General features: G+C 30.6%; 4 protein-coding genes across 4 annotated transcripts in view; 1 reads left to right on the plus strand and 3 right to left on the minus strand.

The window, feature by feature from the left end:
* LOC131844312 (uncharacterized) overlaps positions 1 to 6084 on the minus strand; it is a 138728-nt gene extending 132644 nt beyond the window's left edge. Inside the window, exon 1 of the mRNA XM_059193165.1 lies at positions 5997 to 6084. Coding sequence (XP_059049148.1) covers positions 5997 to 6069 — 73 coding nt within the window. The 5' untranslated portion in view covers positions 6070 to 6084. The remainder of the gene's footprint in view (positions 1 to 5996) is intronic.
* Positions 1 to 22781, plus strand: part of LOC131844318 (EF-hand domain-containing protein 1-like) — a 45622-nt gene that overhangs the window by 6203 nt on the left and 16638 nt on the right. The window contains exons 5-6 of the mRNA XM_059193174.1: positions 3758 to 3913; positions 18230 to 18393. Of these exons, the coding sequence (XP_059049157.1) occupies positions 3758 to 3913; positions 18230 to 18393 (320 nt within the window). The remainder of the gene's footprint in view (positions 1 to 3757; positions 3914 to 18229; positions 18394 to 22781) is intronic.
* LOC131844258 (uncharacterized) lies at positions 8958 to 12625 on the minus strand. The gene is made up of 2 exons (XM_059193092.1): positions 12177 to 12625; positions 8958 to 9629 (listed from the first exon to the last, which is right to left on the minus strand). Exons 1-2 carry the CDS (start codon positions 12623 to 12625, stop codon positions 9212 to 9214), a joined length of 867 nt encoding a protein of 288 aa, XP_059049075.1. The 3' UTR covers positions 8958 to 9211.
* Positions 14490 to 15178, minus strand: LOC131844317 (microsomal glutathione S-transferase 1-like). The gene has a single exon (XM_059193173.1). It carries the CDS (start codon positions 15009 to 15011, stop codon positions 14559 to 14561), a length of 453 nt encoding a protein of 150 aa, XP_059049156.1. The 5' UTR covers positions 15012 to 15178; the 3' UTR covers positions 14490 to 14558.

A 22781-nucleotide genomic window follows, 5' to 3' on the forward strand; every position in this document is an offset into this window, starting at 1 on the left:
TAAGAAAATTGATTGATTAAAAGTTGATTAGATGGGTATTAGGCTAAATAAGAATGTATATATTAATATTTGACTAAGTTAATATCATATATTTCATTAGAATCGTTCATAGATTTATAAATAGTGTATAATTTCGATTCTCTATTCTATTAAGTCCTGTATAATGAGACTTTCAATTGGATAGTTACATTGATTAATACCACCCATCTAGATTTGGCTAGTTCTAAATCGTCTAGAACCAAAATGTAATTCATTCAGTTATATGTACATAATAAACATACGTATAGTTACACTACAGTCCTTACATATACGGAGATAAATCTGATTTACCCTGTCAAGAGGTTCCTAATATTTTTTTCACTTTTAGATGTTGATAGTCATCATACCCAAACTCTGTAATGTTTTTAGTAAAATGTTTAACTTTTACCATTTTATTAACATCCTTCGGAAAATGTAACAAATATAAAATATCTTAATTTGTTAAAAAAACTGTTTTGATTTAGAAAAAATACACCTATAATGCATATAAAAATAACCATAAACATATTCCTGTTGGTTCAACTGTTCAAACAAATTAATATTTTAAAATTACCTAACAGCCCAATAGTACACAGTTTTTACTAACTGGGTTGTCATTAGATTAATTTTATGGATGTACATTATTGTACATGACACTAAAAAATGTGGTCAAAATTCAGCTTTGTCAAGTCTACTTGTTTTAAAATGTCTTTTAATTTTGGTACAGATTTAATGAAGAAATATATCTGTATTTTATAGTATAAACTGTAAAATCTGCGACAGTAATAAACTTTAAAACCTTAACTCTTAGCCTCCGGGAAGCTTGTAACGACGCTTTCAGTGTCTTTATCTGGGTGTTGAAACAATGTAAGAGATTGAAATTTAAGCCTTAATGATTTCTTACTAGCTTGAATTTAGACTACGTACCATTTTATTCTTATACATACTTACTTAGTTGTCAAGTATTTCATAAAAGAATAGGTGGGGTATACTTAGAAATCATTTAGGGAATTGATAAGTATTAGAGATTATACACACTAGTAGTTATTACCGGCGACTTTGTTTGCATAAACTTTCATTCCCTTCCAGATTCTTTTGTGATATAAAAGATAACTTGTATCTAATATTTGATGCAATCGATTTATCATCGATCATGTTAAATTCATATTTTTAGTCGTGAAAAGGTTACAAGACAGCCAGACTAATTTGTATAACCATACTATAATTATAAATGCGAAAGAAAATTACACTTTTACACCTTAATGGCTTCACAAACCATTATGAAACTTGCCATATTAATTAGAGATGGAGAAGCACATAGTGTGTATCACTATCAGTCATAGGTCTGTAGATAAAATCTTGCATTGAAATTAGTTTCCATATATTTTTTTACGATTGGTAGATTTTGGTTTTATGAAACCAAATGTTACTAATATTATAAACGCGGAAATTTGTGAATGTGAATGGATGGATGTTTCTTACAATTAAATAATAAATAATAATAATATAGTATATTCTTCAGAATAACACATAAGCGGTAAATTCTATGCAGGTGAAGTCATGGGCACAGCTAGTAATAATAATAATACAGGACAATTTACATAGCGACATCTAGTCCCAAATTAAGCAGAGCTTGTATATGGGTATTAAATAATTGATAGAAAATTATTTTTAGTAAATACATAACATAACAGACATAAAAAGAACCCAGACCAATATAAACACTCATACTCGAAATATTTCTATCGTGCGATGAATCGAACCCGTGGCTATCAGAAGGAAAGGCGAACCTCCAAACCGCTACACCACCGAAGTTGTCATATACAAGATGTGTTTATTGTTAGTTGTGTATAAGATGGGCAAGATATACTTAGAAAAAAAACTGGTATTATATGTGGTAGATAATGTCCACTGTTCCTCCTCCAGTTCCTATTTGTTTTTTCATAGCAGAGCCTACTGAAATGCCGCCATTCAACCTCAATAATAACGGGATGAACAATGCTTCTCATCTCCGCGCTCTTTTTTACTGTATCCGCTTAATTTGAATGGTTCTCAGTTAGATTAAAAAAAAAAAGCTTAATCTGTTTGTTCACTTGTCGTGGTGTCCATTCTTATTTATAAGGAAATTATGTTTTATATTAAATATATATATTTTACCCGCGTTTATTTTTGTCGTCTTCTCTAAAAGATAACCTACGTCCGTCCTCCTAATGCAATCTTCATGCCTAATTTAATTAGGATCCGTTATAAGTAAAAAAGATTACAAACAGATAAACTGACATACTGACATACCTATGCATCTATAATATTAATATGGATGTAAATTAAGATAAAAGTATAATTATTTTCAGTCCTGATGAAAATTTACTTTGTACATTTATTTTATCGAATGCATTTGTTTATATATGGATATATGTACATATAAGTAATTTATTTTTATTCGTATTTTTACAAAATTACCATAAAAGTTCTCTATAACAACCGCTTAAATTTGCAAATAAGAAAAAAGAATAAGTATCTGCACTATTGTATATGGGATAAGAATGGAATGAAGCTAGCAAATGAGCCAGTATTTGTTCACAATTGAATGCGCTGGGGCTGCAGACTGCCTTGTTCCGTTCTACGGAATTATCTCTGGCTCACAATAATAATCATATTTCATTCACATTTGTATATTGGCAAATTACTTTAATTGTCAATAACCGTTAAGTGTAGACATACACCCGTCATGGCCTCTTAATAAGAAACAATTGCGTAAATTATTATAATATACACAAATTTTGTTATCATAAGCAATTCTTCGCATGTAAACGAAAGAGTTTCTATTCATAAGTATTTATGTATAAACATAGTCTAATGTTCGAAGGTTTTTTCAATTTAAGTATTCGTATTTCACTATAGGTAATGTAGGTACTAACTTGTTTAGCAAACTATAAAAAAAAAGTTATGATTAAATGTACTTGGCAATAAAAGCTACATTAAAATATTTGTCGTAAACTGATATGAAATTTAAAAAATATATAATGTGGTAAATATTGAAGAGAGAGTAAAAAATAAGAATTTTGTTTGAAGATTAAAGTAACTATGTATATGAAAAACGTATTCTGAATGCAGAAATTTGTAAATTCTGAAGCATTAACATTTGCACACTATTCATTAATTGACATTTAGGTATTTTGTTATGTGAAATCTAAATTGTTTGACCAAATGATTGCGATATTCATTATCCGAATAATGAGTAGGTATTCAGATAATTAATATAACTACGATATTATAAAATCATAATTTATAAAATTACTGATTGTAGAATTTTGTTTAACTCGGATGAGTTGCAAAGATTAATACGTGGGTTGTTGTAGTGTTTTGTTGTAAAAAGTAAAATAAATAGTTAGGCAATAATAAGAAAATCTTGATTTTCATTTCTTTGAGTAGGTGACAACTGCGTGATAACAATTAGTGTCTGAATGACTTGAAGATTATCAAAATATATACGCCTATAATTTGTAAGAGTTTGAAATCTTATTAATTTTATAAATGCAAAAGTTTGTGAGTATGAATGGAAGTTTGTTACTCTTTCACGCAAAAACTACTGAACGGATTTTGATGGAACTTTACAAATAATAATATACATAGCTTATACATCAGAATAGCATATAGGCTATAAAATTCACGCGGATGAAACCGCGGGCACAGCAGTATGTTATATATTTTAATTGTTTTGTAATACTTATATTTCTAGAATTCCGGTCTATGGCAAGGCAGGTTGGTGAAGAGAGGTAAGATACCGAAGAACGACCTAGGCGACTGCTGGCATTGGAAAGACTTGGATGTTGGCAAGGATATTTGTATCTATGGGAAGGTGTTTCACACAGTATCCTGTGATTTCTTCACCAAAGTATGTATCACTACAGCAATAATAAAATATTTGAATTATGTTTTTAACTGATTTGGAGAAATCGGTAAAAAAGTACCTCCAAAATTCATGCTATACAATGTTTTCATTAATTAATTAATTACTTCAGTATTAATACAATAAAATAATACATAAGTTTTGTATTTCTATCAGTCGTTTAGCTCATAATGCAAAGATTGCTTAATTTGGGACTAGATGGTGCTATCTGAATTGATCTACGTTTTTATTACTATATTAACACTATATAGTAAAGTTCATCGTTATTTTTTTTTGGAGAACATAAACATAACACAAATATACTTGTAATACTACATAACTATAAATCAGAATAAATCTGCCGTTACGATTTTCTTGCCTATTGCCATTATGATTTCAGAACATATCTATCCAATATTTTTAATTTAATTTCGGCAGCGATGGTTGAGGCAGGTTTGAGTAGGGTCATGTATTTAGATTGTAGCTGGAATTGCTTGGATATTGTTCTCATTTTTTTCATGACATGATATTAGGCAGGCGTGATTTGTTCATAATATATTATAATAAAACATAAAAATTAAATAAAATTATTATGAGCACCCACTCTTTAATTGTTCACCATAAATAATTAAATAAATTACCAACTATATAGGTACTTAGTTTATGATTGAGAAATAGTAAATTAATCTAACAATATATTAAGAGCTCTTCAATAATATTATCATGGTAAATATCCAGTTTATATAATATCGCACTTAATACTGAATTAACTCAAAATTTACAAACATTGGAAAATAGACTATGAAGTTTTTGTTATTAAAGACTAGTTTAAAAAAAATCAGAAAATCCCTGATTGAATATGCGATATATTTCATACAATTCTAAGCTACCGTGATTTTTTTAAAAATAATATTTTATGTCGACGCACTGCAGTGTACCATTGAAGGTACCTAGAGATAACTACCTACTACCGTAGCGGAAAACACTGGATTTCTAGACGAAGAAATTTCCATGCAGCCAACAAGGAAATCGGTATTAAATAATAATAAATATAACCTCTCTTAACTCTGATCAAAAACTGAACTTCAATAATAGAAATTGGAATGAAAGCACTAATGCTTTTTACATGCCTAAGTATGTGTATTCATTTGGCGAAACACTATGATATTTTATGATATATAATTAAATTATGTATTTTTCAACTATTGAAATGAGTGTTATAATTTAGACCCACGATTAAAAAAAACAGCTGAACGAAACACACATAAAATTTTAAATAAATTTTGCCATAATACAATAATAAAACCCTTTGAGTATTTAGGACTAATTATTGCTAATTTTTATTTTGAGTATTTAGTACTCATTACTACCTACTAGTCCTAACTGTTCAAAGTTAAATACACATCCAACTTAGCAACCCGTTTTTGAATTTAGCTTTCACAAAAGGACAGACAAGCAGACAAAATTCTAATAATCGTTATTTTAGGGTCTATTAGGTTGTTAAAGTCGCCAATAATATAATAGTTTTTCTCGTATTTATAATAACTTACACCTTTTTAACATTTCCACTCTTTCACATCACCATTTCGCACAATATTCCAAATCACGCATATTTTAATATGTAAATATACATGCATATTAAATTACATATATATATACAAATATACATCTTATATTCATGTCATTGAACATGAGAGTAGGCAAGTTGAAATCAAAGCAAACTTCATAGCGTTCATTACAGACCGAGGTCTCGCAACGTTTACATTATATGTCAATTATAAAAATAAAACAAACAATTTTGAACAATTATGTAGTAGTTTAATTAAAATTGCTCTTGTATTTGCTTGTAACTCGGGTAGTGACGCTCTTTATAATTATTTTATATCTCTTTATAATAAAATCGTAGTACTATTTAGAGGAGATTGACCCGTCAGACAAGGTCAAATCACTCATATTGACTGTCCATCAAATCGTAATAAATTGTTAATTGTGTATGTAATTTTTTTATATGTAGACTATCAATATGCATGGTATAATGTGTTGTTGAAAAAATTTAAAGTATTTCTATGGAATTATTAGAATTTCTTACCTCGATCACTTTGAAAGGATGAAGTTGTTTGTCGATAACACGTGGTAGCGATCGCGCCGGTCGTACTGAGCATATGCTGCAGGGATCGTATAAAATAATGTCTCGTTGGTATGCCGAAAGTTATTTTTAGATCTACCTACGTAGGTAAATACATTTTTTCTTGTTACGCCTATTATTATCCATGTAAATATGAAAATGTAGTATTTATTGACTCTCGCGTAAACCTGTCACCTGTCAGTAGAGTGAGTATATGTGAAACCTATATTTTAACAATTTATGTTTACATTTTGAAAACAATGCTTTTCGTCTGTATTACATATGCCGTGTGTTTGTGGTATCATTCAAGTGTTAGCATTGTGGAGGATTAACATACCCAGCCCAGCGTAACCTGCAATTTTTCTGCTATATCCTTTCTACCTTTCCAACCTGAATCAATATTAATTTATACCTTTATTAGTGTATAGTTTGATATAGTCCTGAACTAGCGTGAGCTGTATTTCACGAGTCAGTTGCATCCCAAAAATATAAGGATTACAGATTTAATTTACATCTTACATCTTATAAAGCTATCTGCTTTATGACAGATATGGGTGAGACAGATATAGAAGATATTGTACAGTCTACCTCGCTGAACAATATTCTTTCTTCTCTTCGGTCGGAGTTCGATGCTTCTTTTCCTATTTCAAACACGAACAATTTCTCGGCCGATAACGACATTCATTAACAACTGAGATAAACTAGAAAATGCTTTATAATAACATTCTGTATATTGGAAACATATATCAGTTGTGGTTAAAATTCAAAACGGTATTCCTCTGCAATAACATAGCAATAACGCGAACGAATGGAATGGTTGCCGTAAACCTTAGAATGGCTTTTAGAATAAAGCGGAAAGGTCGCGTGGCTTAAAGAAATGTGTTTATTGCTTGAGGAACAGTGGGCCATAGTTTAATAGGGTTACTCATTTTTATATTTAGATACTTATAAAATATAGATATTGTAAACCTATAAAATATTTCACGCTAGCTGCTAGGTAAAAGATGGCTTATATCAGTCTTCATGATTGTATCTGAAGGTAGATTTATCTTCACGTCAAATTTCATTAGATCCGTTCAGCTATTTAATCGTGAAAAGGTAACAAAGAGATTTATTGATTTTATTATATTTCCTTTTTGATGCGATATTTTTAGAAAAGTAACATGTAGTTAGTATGTTAATGTAGTAGGTAGTTAGTGAATATTGCACGTAAAAATATAAAAGAATTATAATTCTTATATATATATAAATACTTAGGAATTCCTTCCTATAGCCTCTTAAAGCAATCGTTGCTGCAGAAAACTTGCTAATTATTATAATATAATGACTAATTATAATAATTTATGTGAAAATGTAATAGAAAATGTCTACGTAAGGCATGTTGGTGTTAAAATACCCACATCCTTATTATCTTGCACTTAATTACTTTCGGTTTATTTTTTCCTACCCATATGATTGTAATGTTATACGTAATGTGCACTATATCACTTAACATTAGTTTTAGTAACAGTTAGTTACTTCATTAATAAGTATTTTATTTATTTCTTTGTATACTCTTTAGTGCAATAGATGTATTACAGGTATCAAAATTAACATAGTCATAGGGTACAATGACGGTTTTAGCGCTTATGCAATCTCTTTCAGAGTCTTCGCGAAGGTTATTTCTGTATTGTCTCGTATTGTTCTGGATTAGACTGAGATATACTATCGAAATGAGTTTTCCATTTCATCAACTTCGGAACAATAAGGAACTAACTGTGTTAAACGATCGCTGATTTGGACAAACGATCTGCCTCCTCATTAGCTTTTAGATCTATGTGTGATGGAATCCACTGACATTTAATTTGCACATTGTTCTGATTAAAAATTTATTCCAAAATTGAGTATGCTATTGTTACACGTCTTTATCCAAAGACGCATATCATTAAATGAACAAAGTACTTTTACTGTTTGTAAAAAAATCAAATTTTTGGTTTCCTTATCCAATCGCATGTGACATTGCTTTCGAGATAGCAACCAATTCTACGGACATTATGGACATACTCTACTAAATCCTTTTTTTGAATTTTCCTGTGAACTTTCTTGTCCGATCATGAAAGGTCGCTCCTTGTACACTCACATATTTTGAACCATCAGTATAAATCCAATGCTTATTTCTCTTATAATGTTACTTCTCATTAAACTTACACCTTGGTAAATTTTTGAACCTTTTATTCAAACATTCAAGTGAATATTTCTAATAGATTTAATACTTTATCAAAATTAATCAAACTTTATTATACTAGCGACATTACCCAAATTTTTACGGTTGTTAGTACTTCGGAATCTCTTAATGTGTTTGTTGTATTTGGAAAAATAAATACAATCAATCCAATTTACTAGTTATAATACAGCTTTCTATTAGTAAAATAATAAAAAATATATTTAAAATCGGTTAAATATTTTCTGAGTTTATCCGTATTAAATGAAAAATGTAATCTTTCGTTATTATAATATTAGATTAGATAACATTTGGTTGTCATGTGCAAGTCACGCTCAGTCATATTATTATATCTAATTTAATAGTATGTACGAGTTATGTTTTGCAATTTCATCTGCATGGTCATCACAATTACTTGTTATCTCTGAAATAAACATTACGTGTAATGTTATATTTCCGATACCGAAGGGGCATATCTAGTGATGGAAAGGCGATCCAAGAGACGACAGTTGGTTCATTAAATTCAAATGTGACATTAAAATGTGTTGAGAATTGCTTTACCATAACTTCGACAGTTAACAATACCTCTGACTACCCCTTTTGGGATAATAGTCGGGAATATATAAATTTGGATTTTTTTCAGAACTGTAAATAAAAATAAAAGTAGTAGGTATTATTTATTTATAATAATTTCTATTTAGAACAAACAAATAAAACCATACAAGAAAAGCAATAGCTCTTTAATACATAAGTATATTAAAATGTTGTAATTGTAAACATATATATTTCTTATACAAAATACATAATAAGTACATACCTATATGTAGTGTTTAAAAAATACAACTAATTATTGTGTTAAAATCAGTATGAAATAGGTATTTAAAATTTAGAAACATTAATACTAAGCACTTATTAATATAGTTATAGTACTACTGTAGAAATACGCGTTACTCAACATATTACAAAGTGAATAGTTCGCTTATAATGCTGAGGCATAAAACAAGACCACTTTGACACCCATGTATATCATAATTAGATATGGAATTCCGAATGAAATGCCGCGAGCCGGCTGCGGTAGAGGCTTGACTGCATACACAATAGTATGTAATATGCGACCCACAGTATATGCTCGGAATAAATTGACAGCTAATGCAGTGTCTGGGGCAGTAGTCAGGTACAATCCTCCGATCAACCAAAACGCAGGAATGTTCTCTAAATCGTTGAGGTGCGCCCGACGGACTCGCTCCACGTCAGGATCATCTAATTTTACAATACCTTTAGTCGACTTTGTATCTTCTTCGTTTGCAAACACTTTCTTACGATATCGCGTTCTCCCGGTTAGTATTGCTACTCCTAGTGTTTTCAACGCTAACACACCAGAGTAAAAAGCGTAGGATTGTACAGCCGGATCATCTAAAGTAAATCCTCCCATTTTTATGTGTCCAATCAAGCAACAGTCTAACTAGAAAAGCGACGTCGAATCACTAAACCTTAATCAATTCGTTTTTGACATAACAAACTTACGTAATCGGGAGAGATCCATTTTTACGTTAGCTTGTAGATTACTTCCAACAAATGGATAATTTTTTTCCGATAAGCACAAACCCATTTAACTATAGAATACTTATCAGTTAGAGATAGTAATATAAATTTGATTATTTTCGTTAGTTGAATAGTATTTTTTTTTAATCTGCGTATATTTCATTTAAAATTTTAACATACTTCATAAATAATATTGTTGTTGCCAGTACAGGCGCCCAAATGAAACATACTATGACCTTGACGACTTACGATGTGTGGCGATGGTCGTCGCCTCCCTTTGTTGTATAATACTCTTTATGGCGATGAGAATAGTGACAACATTACCTTTTTCCTGATTATAGTCTTGTCTTCAAGACGTCTCTACTTAGCCATGATGAAACTACTGTTGTGTTGTCTAAACGACCCAAAAACCGGCCGGCCGGTTTGAGCTCGAACCAAAACCCCGAAAAAATAATAACCTTAAGTATATTTTATAATTAACTTAATTTAATTGATTTTTATAATTGTATTTTAAAGTTTGTAAAAATAAACATGCTCCGTCACATTACACCTAAGCTCCTAAATTACAAATATTTATGGAAGACTTATTTTTTGTTTGTAATGGATATAACTTTTAACCAATTATTTATAATACTAAGTATTTTAACTTATTAATTAATATTTTAATAAGGTTTGAAAAGAATCTATGATAATTTCCTGTCGTCTATCACTTCTCACAACTATTGTCCTAGTGTGGTTCTCAAATGTCGTATTCAACGTGTGGTATACAAAATCCTAGATATGTCAACATTTCTCTTAATATATAAAGTTTTTTGGCATCAGCCAGATTTGAATTGATTGCTTTTCAGCGTAAGTAAACGTGATAAATAATTTAATATTTTATCACCAAGTCGCTCAAGTTTCCCTAATTCACCAAATTAATGAGGCAAGGCCATAACCCCCATGTTATAAAAATAAATAAATAAATATTAGCGACATTCCCCAGTTTATCCACGAGTATAATAAATGTCTAATTTCTAACTTAGTTTGAAAAATACAATTAATACGTGCCAATCTCTTGTTGGAAAACTTATAAGTTCATCCATTATATAGTGTATCAGAAAGTCAAATCTTTTAATCTTAATAATAGGTTATATTTATCATTAGAATTATTTAGAAATCCATACTAAAACTTCAATAATATGACCAAAGGTGTAAAAGGATAACCATAAAATTACATTCATTGCACACGCCGCTGAAACTATTGAGGATAGAACAAAAACTATGTATGCAATTTCATTGGTGTGGTAAATGCAAATAATTACGATGATTGAAGTATGGTCTCGGAATAAAACGTAATAAATGGCATGCATTTATTACGTTTTATTCCGAGATAATTGATAAAGAACGGGTAATTAATGTTCTATACGACTTCTCACAATAGAATGGTTAATTTTATTTTTTTAATGTAAATTCAATGAACGTCTAATAAGACGTTTTGTATAAATTAATCATAGTACCGGATAATATCCGGTACTATGATTAATTTATACAAGAAGCGAATAATATGTGGTAAAGTATTGGACGATATATAGACTGAAGAAAGCTGAAAAATACTCTCCAAAAATGCAAATTATTTAATCTGTGAATATTTTCAAGGCACTTACATATTTATGAAATAATTGATTATTAAAATAATACGTGTCATTGTGAAGATACTTTATTATTGTTATTATTTTGTTATCTACATAGCGATCTATAATGTATAGACTTACAAAGTCGCAGGCTCTGTCGTATAGATATTGAGAGTGGTGAAGGTAAATTAATGGTTTTACTATCCCAACTGAACTGAAGGTCGTAAGTTGAAATAGGTCAATACTAAGATGTAAAACTTTTACACTTCTGATATCGGAGAGGCATTTGATGACAGTGATGGAACTGAGATAAACAACTTAACAATTTAATATTAATTTGACAGACGGTATTTTGCTCATTGACTATAAATATGTTCATCTAAATATGGGAATATTGTGTGTTACAGTTACAATACCTCTGACAACTCCGTCTGGGATATCTATCATGGATTTATATTTTTTTACATTTTTCAATAATCAAATTTTAGTTTCCTACTTTTTAGTAAATAAAACCACATGCATAAGAAAAGCATTAGCTCTTTTGATTTTTTATAATTATATTACAATACTGCCAAAAATAAGTATATATATATATATATATAAATATTTATTTTACAAATTACATTATAGGTATACATAGTGCCTAATAAAATACAACTACTACTTACTGTGCTAAAATAGTAACAATAGCTATTAAAATTTTGACCTTAACACCACCCACTTATTTACATAGTGATAGTACTGCTGTAGAAGTAATACAACACACTAAAAACATAATATTTTTTTTATAATGCTGAGGCATAATGCAGTACCACTTTGAGACCCATGTATACGGTAATTAGATAAGGTATCCCGAATGATATGCCGCGAGCCGGCTGCGGTAGTGGCTTGATTGCATACACAATAGTATGTAATATGCGACCCACAGTGTATACTCGGAATAAATTAACAGCCAAAGCAGCGTCTGGAGCAGTAGTCAGATACAATCCTCCAACCAACCAAAATGCAGGGATGTTCTCTAAGTCGTTAAGATGAGCACGACGCACTCGCTCCACATCAGGATCGTCGTATTTAACAACACTTTTCCGTAACTTTGCATCTTCCTCATTTGCAAACACTTTCTTACGGAATCGTATTCTCCCAGTTAGTAATGCCATCCCAAGTGTCTTCAACGCTAACACACCAGAGTAAAAAGCATAGGATTGCACAGCTGGATTTTCGAATGTAAAGCCTGCCATTTTCATAAGTTCGCGCCGCAATACAAGCAAGATTTCTATAGAAAATCAACGTCTGAATTACTTAACTTCACGCAATGAAGTGGATTAGTATTGACAAACAATATTACGTATTTAGGAACGATCCATTTTTACGTTACACTTAACTTAATAATTTCTTATAATGGAACGTAATAATACAATAAATTACATTTAATTATAGAACACATATAATTCATAGAAAGTATTTTGTAATTATGTTACTTATTTATGTACATATTTATTTATATTATAGGTACCTTTTAGTAGGAAGGTACCTTTGTATTTGGTTAAGTAAAATAATCAGCGTTAATTTTTATTTTTATTTTTATGTATACAAATAATGATATTGTCAGAATGGGCGTCTAAACGGAACGTAACTATAACCTTAACGTCTCATGACGTGTGCGATGGTCATCGCTATGATATTCTGCATACTTAAATATCCTTTGATATTGTATAATGGACTCTATGTTGATGAGTATACTGACATCATTAGCTTTTTTAGTGATACTTGTCTATGTACTGATAACATATTATCTTTGCTTAGTCATGATGAAACGATTGTTGTGTTGTGTAGACTGGCCCAGAAACCGGCCGGTTTAAGCTCGAATCAATAAGAAAGAAAAAAATATGCGTGGATAGAATTATTGACATTATTAACATTTTTAAGTTGCAGGTGCATTTTTATCTTCTAAAGTAATATTGTAAAAAGAAAGATCATTTTTTTTCTTGTTATAATATTTACAATAAATAACTCATTTAAAATCTTTCACCAAAAACATATTATCAATAAGAAACATATTTTTAGGTATTTTTTTGAGATTCCTGTAATAAATAAACACGTGCAAAATAAGGTCGGACGCTAGTTTCTTCAATACAGCAACAAAATTTCACTTCAAATACATATGCTTGAAATTTGCACTCACGAGTATTACTAATTTTTGGCATACATAATTATTAAATTAATTCTCTAGAAAAGAAAATATTTTCCCATTGAACGAATCCATGCAATTTGTTTTATTAGTTAAATCATATAGTTATCTCTAATAGTAATCGAGTAAGAAATAAGTGTAAATTTGTATTTATTTATTTAAATCGTTATTATGTAAGATATATTACTGTGTTATTTCGTAAGAAATTAATAAAAAGATAACATCGTATGTTTATTTCAACATTTGTCTACGCCTGAGGTACCACTGACGTCACAGTGTAGCTTATTTGGATTGATACTTGTTTATATTACATGTAACATAATTAAATGGAATCTATGGTAATGTACATGTCTATTAGCAATGGTTACATCAGGTGGACCATCAAAATGTAAGGCGATATCCATTAATTACGTCAGGCGATTTTGGCTATTTATCAACTCTCCTGGACCCTTGTGCGATGGCGTGAGATTTCTTTGGACTCTGTCCCTTCTTCCTTAGACTAGAATGAAATTTTTCGTTCATTTGCTTGCCCGATGTCAGATAAACACTAAATAAAAGGCACTGAGTTGCTTCATAGAAATGTTGCTGTGTAGACATATTTTGCTTAATTTAACCTAATTTTCTAGGTACATATTTCATTGTTTCTAGCGAAAAAATTTTGCCAAGTTTATGTAACCCACGTGAGATAGGGTGAAATTTAGCTCTATCACGTCGACTTGCCCCTAAATGCCTCATTTAATTAATCGATGCACATTAATGACTACAAAAGGTACCTGACATATAAAAAATATTTTTATTTGTGTTGTCTTCCTTATGAAAATTTACAAAGGCATTAAATTAAATATGTAACAAGATATAGAAGAGAAATCAAAAATAATAAGTGTGAAAGGTAAAAATAAAACAAGGTAGACAGGTAAAACTAAAACACCAGTCAATTTAATTAACAAATAAACTATGTACTTAAAACCCAATAGATAACATAATTACACTGCAGTAATATAGTGTAAAACCACTTGTAAACCAATATAGATCTTGATTGCGAAGGGAATACCGAACGCTAACACTCGAGCCGGTTGGGGTAACGGTACTACAGCGTAAACAATTGTGTGAAGTATACGGCCTGCAGTGTAGACGCGGAAGAGTAGTTGCGCCCACGCAACCGCCGGTCCAGTAGTCACATACAACGCAGCAAGCACCCAGAATGCAGGAATATTCTCCAAATCATTGAGATGAGCACGTCGAACACGCTCGATCACTGGGTCGTCGTATTTTACTTTTCCCCTCGTCAACGCAGCATCTTCTGGATTTGCAAACACATTTCTTCTCATACGCGACAACGCAGTTAAAGGAGCCACAAACAGTAATTTCAACGCTAATATAGCTGAATATACTATGTATGATTGTACGAGAGGGTTATCTAAAGAAATAGAGACCATTTTGCCGTATTATAGTAATGCGCACTACACAGAATATGTTAACCTTCTGAGGTCGATTTACAGAATAAGTGGTCGGTCGTTCTGATGTACCGTACACTGAACTGTGCCTATGTTCAACGCTCAACAGTGAAGTTAGCGTGTTTGTGCAAACAGATAAACGGCCACAACTTCATAGTGTATTATGTATTTTGATTATTTGTCACTAATTATGATAGTCAAGCTTAAGTCATCATTTTATTAACGTTTTCTGTATCATTATTATCATTAATTATCGATTATTATGTGGCGCTGTTTCCGTAGCTTATGCAATATGAATGGCCAAAGGAAAGATTATATATAGATACATGTCTATAATTGTAATAAATATTGTGATTTCTTCGTATCTTTATAATAAGTAGGATTAGCTAGTGAACTAAAAATATAATACGAATTTTTTTTCATGTGCACGCCATGTTACTATCCCTAATATTCAGTTTAGCTTGTTCAATTGAAGAAACTTGACTGGTAGATTATTATTATTATGATTTATTGTCATCGAGATAATCATATTTGTGTGTGATATTGTATAAACTCGAATATTTTAAAAATTTTAAGTAACACTGTAGATATCAGCATAATTAACTGGAAAAATTACAAAAATATTAAAGTAGTATATATGTAATAATTAATATGTGAAATTAATAATACCAGACATCTCAACTTGCATCTTAATGAGTAAAATGCACTCAAATATTGTACATATAACTATACAGATATTATTGTCTTTTGAAATATCTTACCGCTTTGGCTTAGCAACTATGACTTTAAAATTTCTTGTTGAAGTGGATGAGTAATATATTCGTCCCTATAGTAATTTTCTGATAAGACAAGTATTTTTAAATTATGCTATATATATATATATATATATCTCTCTAGTTAATTAATAATAAATTATCTAATCGTAGTCAAAGATAAAATCTGTTTTTAACCAATTTAATAGCAGACATTTCATTTCGAATATCATATTTTGCGAATTAACTATATTCGTATTAAATAATATTTCCACTAGAATGGAACTATTTTAGATTTGTCTACTTGTTTCAAGTCCTGAATATTTTTCGTACTTTTTATATAGTAGTTTTCATAGAGTGAATTATAATTTAAAAACGATCGGATGAAGTATGTTAGGCATATAAAGGAGAAGTGTAATTCATATTAAACTTAAATTCCAAATTGGCATAACAGATGTATATTAAAAGATGACTAGGCTTCTGTGGGATTAGGCTGTTCACATCAGCCGCATAAATCCCGTTAACGGGACAAAGTTTTCTACCAAGCCTTTACATGGACTGCGTATCCAAAGCCGGCATATTAGGCAATATTATAAATTGATTTGACTAAAGATAGTTCAGCGAAGAATAGATAAAAATGTACAGGAATATGGGAGTCCAACAGTAGGACAAAATAAGTTTAGTAAATAATATAATAATCACATCTCAGGACAATTCACACGGCACCATCTAGTCCCAAGCTAAGCAGAACTTGTGTGTACTAATGATGCAGTACTAATGATATAAATAGATAGACACATTTACCAATTACATACATTTTATGTAAATAAATACATTATATACATTCAAACAACTATACTCATGACCACAAATGTTTGTAATGTGTGAGGAATTGAATTCACGATCTTCGTAAGGCGGTGTACTAAACTGCTAGACCACCGAGGCCGTTGATAAATAAATAAATTATAATTTCCACCAATATTTTAGGATCGATTATCAAGGATATTTTAGTTAGAATATTTTTACATAACACATTTAATAGGTAATAATCAGAAATAACTCAAACTAACTACATAAAAATAGTAAGTCAAATATCATTTACTATTTTTATATAGGTATATAATGAATAGAAGTCTGATTCTCAAATAAACACAATAATTATCTTTCTCTGGCGTCGATAGTGCCGATACCAATGGTTAGTTGTGATTAATTACTTCAACTTGAACTTTGATTTATTGTAACATAATATTTTTATAAGTTATTTATATAAATATTTAACAATTATGATTTTAATAACGTTGTTTGAAAATTTATGTAGTTGGTATTTACTTCTATCGAAATGTTCTATTGATTTCTTTCTGGATGACTAAGATGTAGTAAAATATATGTGTTCATGTTGATACTAATATTGTATATATAATTTATTGTGATGGTCATAAGATCACCATAATCTCTAAACGTGTTAACGTGATATTTGTAGTGCTGTTCATGTATACAGTTAATGGTTACCCCTTATTAGGTGGTATCATTTATTTGCCATTTTAATTACATTAAAATTATTAGCTTGACATTATTCTTACAAAATCAAATTCTATATTTTATTCGTCAAAATGGCTGTAGCTACAGTACAGGCGATCGAAGGTATTGTGCAAGTAAACATGCCTGACCATCGATAGATAGCAATAACGATATCATACAAACTTGCTCGGACAATTTCGCTCTATTGTAAATACCACCATCGCCAGCTTATTCTCATACTCGTACGTGTATAGAGCAGCAGATGTCTACTTCCTTGATAGTTGTCTTTGTTCTCATCTGACCATTGTTTTACGTATTAATTGTAAATGAATAATGGCATAACCTTTTTATAATGCAAAATTTAAAATCACTAATAAGTTATACCCATTAGTAGCTAATTCTTACTAAACAGGTAAATATTGCTTGTTGAAATTTTTAAAATAAATTCTTTGATACCAACATACTGTACAAATCGGAAGTACTGACATTCCGACACTAGGTTGTAAATTGCATATTTTATATGCTGTGATTTAGGCACAGGATTATTAATAATATGTTTTGCACTTCGACATTGAAAGAAAATCATATTTATGAAAAGGGCTATCAGACATATAGGCAGAATGTCGCAATTACTACTGAGGTTGCGAGATTGCTGTATAATAGTAGTGGGTTTTAATGTCACATTTGTCTAGTTTAATGTTTTTGCTAAATATGTATTTGTTATACAAATTAGAAATAAAGGTACTGACTAGCCAAAAATGAACAGACTGAGCTAAAAATAGAAAAAAAAATATATGTGAAAAGAGCAGGACTAGATGGAAATGGAAGAACTAATCTTGGAAGTAAATACAAGAAGTTAGCATAAAAATATGAATAAAATATACTGGTACGTCTTAAAAAGGCTCCAGTATCTTACTTTTATATTCACAGGAATGGTTAGAATCTCAAGGTTTGGAGTTATCGAAGGAAGAAGATCTTCCAGTGGATGCATTTGCGCAGAAGGAACGATGGAAAGCAGTCCGTCCACCGCAAAAGACGAAGTCACACGATGATCGTCTGCGTCGCTATTTGGAGTACGATGGAAAAGTCTTAACGTAAGTTATTTTATGTCACACTAATTACAGTAAATTTATATTTCAGCACATCCCCCTGTTACAGCTAGTTAGATTTTAATAACGAAATTTTACTTTTGTTTTAATACTAAAATTTATATTTTTCAAAACATAATCTAAGCCTCCAGGGCCTTTTTAGATTTTTATACAAAGTTTGTGAATCTTTCTCTTTGTTATATAAAATCACACTTTATCGAGCCCCACTTACTACCCTTATATATTTTTTTTTATTGTAAATACATACCTACATAATATACATAGAAAACATTCAGACCAATAAAAATAATCGTACTCATGAATACAAATGTTTGCACCATGCGAGGAATAAGCGAGAATGCGAAGCATGCGTGGAGGCACCGCTAGGCCACCGAGGTCGTTTATTGTCTATATCTTATATACTTCTTTTCACCGTCCTATAGTAGGTATATTTCTATAAGTGTATATCGAAGATAATAAAAGAATTGCTCAGAAGTTGCAATGCAATACATCTAAAACATAATATTTGCAATCAGAAATTTTGTAAACAAATCGGTTTGAAAAAATGTATCGGCGCAGAATGAAGAATGAGCCTTACACTAAAAAATTCTTCATGTTCGAACTGTATGCTACGTTGGTATACGTTGGATATGCGGAAATTGGATGAAAGTCGGATGCCGGATGGAAGATTGACGAAACAGATATGAAATACGAAAGTGAAAGAATGCAGGTACCGGCGAAGTCCAAAACTAGGTCAGTTTAAGCCATGATCACATAGATAGCGTGTTCCTTGATGTAGGGTCTAAGAGTTTCCGAAATCCGGAGTATAGACGCGTACATGAGAATCAAGCAAGGACTGTGTATAAGGAAAAGTGTGAATAAATATAGCCTGTGCTACTTTTACAAAATATTTTTTTTATTTTGTCATAATGTTTATCAAAGTTATCTAAAACCTAATTACCTGTCTGAACCTTGTTTTACTTCCATATCTTTAGCACAATAATTTCTGTATCTCTAGAATTGTTGAAATTAGCACTGTGACAGTCTGATAAATAAAATCGCCCCTTACTATAAATACGTAACTTAGAATGCTTTCATCTGTCCTTCCTTTTCCGACCTTGGCCGAAATAAAGGAATAATCAGTCACAAAAAGATAAATATGATAAGAATAAATACCAACATAATAGTTGCCAAATAAAGTATTTCAAATCAGTTAATTTGTAAATATAACTTGTAAAGTGTCATGTATACCGAAAGCGTATGTGTTCAAATCCCTCCGACACAAAAAAAATTGCTAGTTTACTTATTATTTATTTCTAACTGTCAGGTAATTGAATCACCTACAGTAAGCAAAGTATTATGTTAATTAATAAATCCAATAGATTACAGTAGACTCGCCCCTTGCCATGTTGGTTTAAAATATACTCTGCAAAATGTGAGCATATCAAGTATTGTGTTAACTATGGCGACCACAATCGACAATGCCTCTAACTACATAGAGTACCTACTGGAATAACAGTGCTAAAATTGTATATATTAATTAATATTTAATGAAATGTATTCACAGCCAAATATTTAATACTTAATTAAAATATGTTTCCAAATAATTTAACTAGCCTGGCAGCAATGTTGCACCCGTCAGCTTCACTGCACCGCATACTGGGAAATTGTTCGTAATTTAATCGCTAGTGGCTTTACAAATCTAATCAGTTGCCAGCTCCGACTACCAACTAAGACTCCCGAAGGAGACATCGCCGTAACTTGAATTGTCTTTTCCTTAATGTATCAACTTACTCTGCAATAAAGTTGTCTGTCTTCAAGTGGAAGAATTAATGAACCTTTGAATACAATTCCGTACTTATACTGACACTCGATTTAAGACTTGTTTGTAAGCTAATATTCCTAATCTAATGTGCTGTTCAACTGACTTCAAGAAAGAGGAAATGCTCAATTCAAACATTGTTATGAATGATCACACTATATCAACATAAATTGATAGAGTTTCAATAGATGTTGCTGTTTTTTTATGGGTCTTCAAATATTACTATTAGACATATATACCAACGATTTTTTAATAGAGTCGACAGAAATATGTCCATCTAATAATTGACCGTAATTTTAGTTGGTATAGTGCTAAACGTTTTTAAGATAGGTAATTCCTTTTAAATATAGATATATAAATAATAGATAATTAATGTTCGTCTAGTTAAACGTAGTTAAATAAAATTAACTTAGTGTCAATTTAGGAATATAGTTATTTTATTTCAACAGTACAACTACAAGGCAATCTACTTTCTCCCTCAATTCCCATTCCACTATTATTCACCTGCTCTTTGCCTCCTGTTTTTAAAGTAAACACTGGAAAATTAAAGCTTATCCGTGGAGAGTCTAGAACAAAATTACAGCAAGTACCTACATACCAACTTTCGTAACACATTTCTTAATTAGGATCTAACTGGATTTATCTTTGCTTTACATATTTAAATAGACTGGAGATAATGCTAGCTACATTTACAAAAGAAGCACTGAAATTGAAACGATTACATTATTTAATAATATGGTTAATAATTGGAAGTCAAGATTGCTTTAGCGATTTAGCTACATTGAAGTATTAAAAACTATAAAGGCATGAGCTAAATTTACTTTACATGTAAAAAATATACGTATATAGTGCATGAATAATGCAATAGCCTAGCCTGATAAGACAGGCCTCGGTTACAAAACACCTGAAATGACGGTTGACCTGTGAAATAATGTTACGTTAGAGTTGACCGTCACCTGACCTTTAGTTTGGTCATATATGCATGACGATTTAGTACAATAAAATAATTATTATATTCCACTCTTAAATTACGCAAAAAATTGACTGAATTTATGAGACCGTATCAAATTATACACAGTTCACTGGCTTGCTCAGGACTTTTCTTTAGCAATATGTTTTATAAACATATTTTAGTATAGTTGACAGTAATGTATATATTTATGTAATGTTTTTTTATTGTATTTTTCCTATGTGATTGAATGTTCCAATACTATTATATAATAGGTATTTTTCTTAGAATATAAAAGACGTCTATTGTGTTGTGATTACTATAATGGTAGTTTAAAGTAAAGAGACTGATTTATTAGATTGGCCTTACAAAGAGACTTATAGACCAAGGTCTTTTAGAAGGGTAAAATTCAAATTTAACAAAGATTTATTAACTACACGGTGAAATTTGTTTCTTATGTTAAACAATGAAATCAAATATTGCTTTATTAAGCAATATTTCATTTATAGTTAGTTTAATAGTTATTACTATTTCATTTATTTTATTAATGCAGTAAATAAACTACAATATTTAATATGAAAGTTTACCTTTAAATGTGATTAATAAAGTGTAAATAGGGAGCCAAATAAATGGGGCATGAACCGTTTAGCGTTTCCTATTAAGATTATATCATTTTTATTCGTTGACAAAATAATTTAATTTAAGTCCAGACAATATGGACTGAAATAAAAATGAACATGAAAGTCGTAATTCCTGATATAAATCAAGTTTGTGTTTGCAAAGTTCCCTCCGTACAGCCGGGTTTCTCAATTCGCTCTCTTGATTGTTTGGTCGCAGTTAGTCGCAACTCTCTTTATGGCTCATAAATATAAACCTAAAATAATCTCCGTAATGCTTCTTTCAAGTAGGTTTTAAGTATTTTTTTATGTACATTTATTGATGTACTATGACGTAAACTTTTTACAAAGTCGTCTACAACAGTGGTAGGTAGGTACAAAGTCGTACCCACCAATGTCTCAGCTACTTCGGTCGGCAACCAGCTTGCTTTGTAAGGTAGTGGGTTAAAGAGTGAGATATTGCAGTAGAATTGTAATGTGTGTATAATAATTTATTTGTTCGGAATGTCCATGTATGAGGGGTACCACGATGATTACGCGATGGCCTGATTTTACCTGTGCTACTATTCATGTATATAGAAGCGAGAGTTGCTACTTACTAGGAAAAGGCGGTGAATATGTCAATTTTATTTATATAATGCCATAGCCTATTTATTTCATAATAATGACAACAGAGTTGAAATTACTTACTTTTTTTAAACTATTCTTAGTTAAATACAATTTAATTATTTACTGTCATTACACACAAATGTTGGTATGTTATGTCTTTTAATCTGTATTACAAGCTTTATTTGAATTCTTCCATACGTCATACGTGAGTATGTGGGCGGCATAACAATTAAGACCCCTACACAAAGCTATATTATGTTTTCTGATTGTCTATGAAAAAGGAAATATATTATGTACATATGAACCATAATTCTCAACTGCCACCTTGACCTTGTACATATATCTACTATTATGATCGAGGGCGGGATAGTAAGTACCACTAAAGTATAGAAAATAA

This window comes from Achroia grisella, unplaced genomic scaffold (genome assembly GCF_030625045.1).
Source record: "Achroia grisella isolate CSIRO2021 unplaced genomic scaffold, CSIRO_AGI_Agris_v1 utg402, whole genome shotgun sequence".
Taxonomy (NCBI): Eukaryota; Metazoa; Arthropoda; class Insecta; order Lepidoptera; family Pyralidae; genus Achroia; species Achroia grisella.

Coding starts and splice junctions, on each gene's coding strand:
- LOC131844317 (XM_059193173.1), bottom strand. CDS start 15,011: ATGGTCTCTATTTCTTTAGATAACCCTCTCGTACAATCATACATAGTA.
- LOC131844258 (XM_059193092.1), bottom strand. CDS start 12,625: ATGGCAGGCTTTACATTCGAAAATCCAGCTGTGCAATCCTATGCTTTT. Junction 9,630..12,176: donor CTGCATTATGCCTCAGCATT/ATAAAAAAAATA, acceptor TCCGGCTGTACA/ATCCTACGCTTTTTACTCTG.